The sequence below is a fragment of the Triticum dicoccoides genome, chromosome 4A (assembly GCF_002162155.2).
Source record: "Triticum dicoccoides isolate Atlit2015 ecotype Zavitan chromosome 4A, WEW_v2.0, whole genome shotgun sequence".
NCBI lineage: Eukaryota > Viridiplantae > Streptophyta > Magnoliopsida > Poales > Poaceae > Triticum > Triticum dicoccoides.
Window position 1 is genome coordinate 596879553 of NC_041386.1, and position 7374 is coordinate 596886926.

At 44.9% G+C, this 7374-nt stretch overlaps 1 protein-coding gene across 1 annotated transcript in view; it reads right to left on the reverse strand.

Annotated features, from left to right (window-relative positions):
* LOC119289297 (histidine-containing phosphotransfer protein 2-like) overlaps positions 1-604 on the reverse strand; it is a 3505-nt gene extending 2901 nt beyond the window's left edge. Inside the window, exons 1-3 of the mRNA XM_037568657.1 lie at positions 477-604; positions 192-331; positions 21-89 (exon numbers count right to left, since the gene is read on the reverse strand). Coding sequence (XP_037424554.1) covers positions 21-89; positions 192-331; positions 477-536 — 269 coding nt within the window. The 5' untranslated portion in view covers positions 537-604. The remainder of the gene's footprint in view (positions 1-20; positions 90-191; positions 332-476) is intronic.
* Between the last annotated feature and the right edge of the window lie 6770 nt (positions 605-7374).

The window sequence follows — 7374 nt, forward strand, 5'->3', positions numbered from 1 at the left end:
ATAGAGGAAAGAGCTTCCACCTGCTGCAGGTCACCTTCAGCTGCTGCACCAGGCCGTCCACCTTGTCGAAGTCCACCTCGGGCTCGTTTCTGCATGTGAATCTCAGAGCAGAGAAGAGACAAGATGAGTCTGTATCCGACTGAGACCAGAATAACGAGAGCAGAGGGGAGAGAGGGGGCTGGTATACGGACATCATCAGGCCGGTGATGTCGTTGATGATCCTCTCGGCGTCGATGAGGAAGCGGTTCATGACCTCAACGACGTGGGCCGGGGTTTCGCGGCCCTGCTCCCGCATCCTCTGCAGCTGCAAGAAAGCGTCGTCCACCAGACCCTAGATCCATCACATACGCCAAGGCAAACGTCAGATCAGCCAACCAGCCAGGCCAAAACCGGTCCAAGACGGCGATGCTCGGCAATTCCAGGCCACGATTAGGGGTGTAGATGGGACGTTGATGGGAGGAGGGAGGGGGCCTCACTGTGTTGAACATGGTGGCGATGAGGACGTTGATCTGGCCCCTTATCGCGGCGGCCGCCATGGCTTGCAGGAACTGGAGGCAGGGAGCGCTGGGGAAATCGGAGCTGCGGCGGCGGCGGCGTCGGAGTGGATGAGGAGTTGAGGGGGGATGGAATGGGATCCCGTATGTATAAAGCTCGACTCACGAGCTCTCTCGCGGAGGCGTTTTGGCAGTGACTGCTGGCTTTAGTGAACTACTTCGTCGTGGCGCCATTGATACAATGGAAACGGCGTGCGTGCATGCATGCAGATGGAGTGACGCTGACGAGAAACCGGTAAAGAAAGTTGTGTGTGGAGTACTCTTCTCTGCGGCCTGGAGTGCCCGATTTTTTTGCGGGAAACCGGCAGGAGCACTTCCTTTCCGTATTAGACGGAAAAGAGTGCCCCATGCATAGCCCATCCACCAGCAAATCAACGCACCCATGGAATTCGAACCCACGTATTAAAAAATGGTCATATAATCAATGTGCACATATTTTAAAATATCTTCCTGTAACTTCGTAAAAATTGTCACATTCTCTAAAAAAGTGTTCAACCATTTATAAAAAAGTTCATGCAATTTAAAAGCTGATCGCTCAATTTAAAAATTCTTCATGTAATTAAAACAGAAGTTCAGATTGAAAAACATGTCCATGTACTTCTTTTTGAGTTTACCTGTAGTTCTAAAAAAGGTTCATGCACTTTGTAAAAAATTGTTCATGCAATTAAAAAAATTCACGTTTTAAAAAATGTTCATATTACTGTAAAATTTACTTATTATTTATTTAAAAATCCAGTAATTATAAAAAACTCCACATATCTTTTTGAAAAAATTCCAGCAATTTCTCAAAATATCAAGGATGAACTTTTTTAATTCATGATGGATAGTTTCAAGATAGATGGCAAACAATTTTTAATACACGATGAACATTTTTGAACATGGACTAATTTTCTTAGTACGGGATCAACCTTATTAAAGTACACAACGAATATTTTTTTAAACACTAGAAACATTTTTGATATAACGAATGATGAACAGTTTCTTGATACATGGTGAACACATTTAATAAAAGATGAACATTCATACTATTTGATGAATATTTTTAAAACATACGTGATCTTTTTCCTAAAGGGGAATTAAGGCCTGCATTTTACCAAGGTTGTGCCACTAACGCATACGGAGAAACTAGGCAAATGCCGCTATGCGTCGTACCACCTGGATGTAAACTACATGAGCTGCGGCGTCCGTGCTCCCACCTTGTCAAAGTCCACTGCGGGCTGCTCCCTGTGAATTCCAGAGCAGACAAGATGAGTCAGTATGCGAGACCAAGAGCAGAGGGAAAGTTAGAGGGCGTGGGGACGGTGGTATGGACATCAGTGTGTCGATGCCGTCGAGGATCTTGTAGGCTGCGTTGATGAAGAGGCGGGCTACATCGACAGCGGTGATGTCCCCCCGCAGCTCCTCAAACGTCTCCTTGTCCACCACACCCTGGATTGCAAAGTCGAAGGCCAAGTCAGACGTCTAGCTAGCCATGCCAATACCTATAACCGCACGACTAGATGGGAGGGGATGGGTAGGGGACTGGGTCACCTCGGCGTACATGGAGGCAATTTGGGCGTTGAGCTAGGCCCTCAATGTTGCGGACGCCATGGCGAGGAGATTCAGGGGATTGAGCTGACACGGAGGGAATTCGGTGGCTGTGGAGAACAAGGACGGGAGGAGTGAAGGTTGTATTGTTGGGATCACAAGGGTCTCTCACGTAGCCATTTGGCAGTGACTGCTGTACTACAACAAGTCTAGCTGATCAGTAAATTATAGAGGAGTAAACTGGCGACTAAACCTTAGTGAAGTATTTTTACTCCATTGAGTTTTGGTTATTTCTAAATGATCTCTAAATTTAGCGGAGTAAAACTTATGTTTGGTTCATACATTTCATCGAACACCACTATGCGCCTCTGTGACGATGGTGACCAGGCCGATAACGCTGGTGAGCAAGTCAGAGGTCGCACACACCAGACATGACACGTCTGCCTGCACTAATCAAAGCTGGCACTAGTGTCCGCCGTACCCTACATGCTCGTGCTCGAGCTGGATGAGGAGTTGGACCCGATCAAGGTGCTCTTACGTGCATATTTCAGTCACAGCCGTGGGCACCTTGTTCTTCAGCATATTGCTGTAGGTCTCAGTCACCCCCATGGGCACCTTGTTCTTGAACACGTTGTTTACTTGCAGGTTTCAGTGACCGCCGTTCACACCACAGAAGAGCTCGCCCATGCCGCTGCTCCGGTCGATGAGGAGGACGCGGCCGGTGAGGAGTGCGTAGAGGAACGATGACGCGGTGGCGAGAGTGTGGTTACCGAGGCCGCAGTTGTAGACAGAGACCACATACTTGCACTCAGCATTGAGAACACTCCTACCGGCGCTCAACTGCTGGATGGCGCTCGGATGTACGCGCCGCTGCCGGGCCGCACCACCGCTGGAGCTCGCCGTGGAAACATATGATTTTAAGTGATCGGATAGAGTTGCTTATGCATGGAGCTACTGGTTGTTTGTCCACGTGTCCACGGAAGAGAGTGCCGGTTTCTGGTCGACTCGATAGCCATGCGCAACAAGATTGCCGTATGGGCTCTCCAATGCCCTTGCTTGGGTGTTATCGCTTGCTCGTAGCCCATCAACTACAAACAACACGGAGACACGTTCCAGCCCACGGTAATGCTGGTCCTGAAATGGGTAGGGCCATCAATTCTAGAACGGGCCATTCAGTCCTGAGTTTCACTCAAACAAAAGTTTCGCTCTTCAAATGGGTTGGGCCGTCCATTCTAAGGGTCAGTGGCTATGTGATCACTGGATGTCACCCCGTCGATCATCCCCTCTATTTTGCCCGTCCTCCGGCATGTCCGTGGTGCCATCGTGCTTGTAGCAGGCCAAACTAAAGATTTCAACCGAAAAGAGATGTTTAACATATCCACATATGGTGATTTTCTGCACTATCTGTACACCAGCCAACAACAAGACATGCTTTGAGAGAGACATCACAACATACAACAAAATAAAGTCACAAGCAATCAACCAACTAGGTATAGGGTTTACACATGGCCTGCAGGTAGGCGGCACTCCATACATGACACACAAGTTTATGGACTTGACAAACATACATCGACATCACAACAAGTTTCATTCACAGGGTTTCACACGCAGCCTCTTGTGCTAGACAACCTTTGAACACTGCCGCGTCTTCGGAGACACATACACCCCATAATGCAAGGGATCGCATGGGGCCATGATCTTTCCCCTTTACTTGCCGCTACTTAGGAGGCTGCGATCTGCTCCTTTAGCTGGATCCGAAGATGAATAATAGGTCAATGATTAAAACAAGTACCTTCCAAAAATTATTACGGCAATTCTATTGCACACAATGGTGCTAAAGTCACATATTGTCACTAATCAGCCATAATACAAATCGGTCTATTTCTTATTTGGGTATTTGTCAAAGATTAATTTAAGCTTGGAAATAAACAAGTTCCATTAGTTTTTTAGAGCTACCCCATACATCTATCAAATGCGATGACAAAATTACAACATAAATATTTAACAGATATATGAGACTTTTCGATATCTCAAACTAAGCGCTCCAAAACTAAACGTCAAAAGAATAAGGTTAAAGATTTAAGGTTGTTCTTTTCCCCCAATTTAAACAATATATGGACAATCTATGGATTATGAAACTAGTGAGAAATTGGTATCAATATCCAACATTAGACGCATAAGGTGCTACCAGCATCATGATCTCCAACTCATTACGCACAATACTGAACCAAGTCCTAACAACAGTCAATGACACAAGGCACTTGAAGTAATACAAACATACTACATTGCCAAATTCTGAAGAGTTTAACATAACTGAGTTGAAGTGGTTCGAAAATTGTAACCCACTATTTTAAAAATGAAAAAAACTCTAGCCATATCAGATTTTACTTGTGTTATAAGCCTAAGTCTAGAGGCAACAAATTACAAGAGAATCATCAAAGATTAGCATATTCAGATACTCAACCAAGTAATATCAAAAACGCAAAGCAGGTTACTTCTTAATATTGTTAGATTGGTATGAGAAGAAAATAAGGACATAAAAGACAATATGAGCTGGCAGGTTTACATTGAGACATTGAAAAACAGTGTTGCGAATGATTATCAGTGTAACGTTTGTAATAAGGTATTGAGTTTTGAGTCTAGGGTTTTGGTTACCGCTCAAAATTTCGAGATTTACCATGGTTACCGCATATTTCAGTCCCCCTTAGTAAATGGGCATTTCCAGCATAAAAATTTGCTTTTTTGAATTTTTTGAATTCTAACGCTCATTGTATAGTAAAGTGTAGCAGCACCTCACAGCATGCGTGTAGACAATGTTCCACTGAGCTAGTAGCTCTTTTATGATAAATATAAGTTCAAGTGCTATCTATATCTATTTTGAAAGAATTTGAATTCAAAATTCAATTATAAATTTCATTCAAAATTCGGTCGAAATTTTCTCGAAATTTCGTGGTAACCACATTTACTGATCCCCCTCGGTAAAAATGCCCCATTCGGCAACCAAAACCTTGGTTCTAACCCATGTTCGCATTTTCAGGCATTGAAATGGTGGAAGTGCCTGCAGGCGAGGTTCACTTGCTGTGCACCGACACTGACACATGCAACAAAATTAAATGCGGTTCAAGAGATTAGAAACTTATCAAACTTATCATAAACTAACAAGTGAACTCAATAATATTCTCAAGGAGCAATTTCCAATCACGATTGTTAACTCAATAAATTGTTTGATGAACCAGAAAAAACACCATTGTCGTTACATGCAATAACAGATCAGTACGAGTACCATAAATATTTATAAAATGACAAAAAAAATTATTGTTGGACAATAACACTGTCATGAATACCGACAATTCCATTACACGAAACACAACCAAATTTCAGTCTTATAATTTTGGCTATACGATAGCCGAATGACGTACACACCACGCGCCAGACACATCTGAATAGAAACATCATTCCAGTGGAGAAACCAAAAAAATGGCAATTGGCATTACGTAGAATGGCAGATGATTAATAACCCATTCTTGTGAAACGACAAATTTTTAATTGTCAACCTATAGAATAATGACATTGCCTGAACAGCAGATGCAATAGCACAAGAAACGTTCTCAAAATGACAAAAGTTGCCCTCGCCAAGCTATACCATTACCATTGGCAGGAGTACCAAAAATTCAGCAACATAAGATATACAACTAACCTCATGTCTTCTATCTATGGCTATATGATGGGCGCCACGAACGAGACGAACCTCGTGCGGTCGTGCCCCATGAGTTACACACCCTATGACGACACACCCGAATAAAAACAATATCGATGTCGTGGACAAATTAGAAAAACCACCGTTAGTGATACGCATATAGTAGCATATCATTAATACCAGGGATGTTTGCAAAAACGACAACTTTATATACTCAATAATGCCATTGACATTAACTGGGATGCTGGTAACTCCGTTACACCAAACAGGACTAAACTAGAACTAGATTCTTTGAAAGTGCAACTGACATGTTTTTAACAGAATCCTTTGTGCAGTACAAACTGATCTGAACCGAAGCTGCGAGCAAACAAACATACATTTAAAAATAAATAGGTGGAAAATAAAAGATTTATCATCGTCAATTCATCAGCTGAAGGTGCACTCCATGAGCTGCTGCACCAGGGCTTCCACCTCATCGAAGTGCACTGCGGGCTGCTTGCTGTGATTTCCAGAAAAGATAAGATGAGTCAGTAGTACTTGAGATCGAGAGCAGAGGGAGGGCGTGGGCGAGGAACTGACATCAGGGCGCGGATGTCATCGAGGATCTGGTAGGCATTGTTGATGAAGAAGCGGGCGACCTCAGCGGCAGCCAAAATCCATAACCATATGACTAGAGGGGAGGGGAAGGGCCTCACATCGGTGTACATGCCGGCGATATGGGCGTTGAGCTGCGCCCCCAGTGTTGCGGCTGCCATGGCAAGGCGAGGAGAGGTCCGGCGGTCCGGGGGACTGAGCGGTGGAGACGGGGGAAATCGGCTGCGGATGCGGAGTGAACGAGGACGGGAGGAGGAGCGGAGATTGTATAGCTGGGCTCACGAGGGTTTCTCACGTACTCCCTCCGTTCCAAAATAGATGACCCAACTTTGTACTAAAGTTAGTACAAAGTTGGGTCATCTATTTTGGAACGGAGGGAGTAGGAGTTTGGCAGCGAGTGGTGGATTAGCTGTACTGCATCGTCGGCCGGGAGCCATTAGTTAGCTTGCTTGGAGACGGCGCGTGCATGCAAAGCATGGATGGAGCCACCGGTTGTGTGTCAACCTGAACACCGAAGCGAGCGTTGGTTTCTGGTCGACTCGAGAGTCGAGACGGTCGTCCAACAAGATTGCGGTATGGGCTCTGCCATGTCCTGGGCTGCCTTTTCTCTTCAAATGCACATCCCATGAGACCTCTCGCAATGCAATGGTGCTTAGATGAGGTGCTAAATGCATTAAATACTTTAGCAACTCAACTTCCCAATGCATAGGTGCTCAACTTGTCGTTGCTAAGCACACTTTATTTAATGAGTTAACACCTAAAGTCTTTCATGCATTGGTCAAATTGTTTCATTTAAGTGGTTTGCCTACGTTCTCGCGCTTGTCATCGGTTCTTCCTGGGGTCACCAAAGTGCTCTCTCCCCTCTTTAAATGATGTGCCATGTCATTTTTTCGCTTATGTGGCATGCTTAGCACATGTCCACGGTGGAGCACTGGGAAGGGCCTGACATCTTTTCAACAACGACGCCGCTCCCAAAACGGGCCGTTCCGTCATTGCACAACG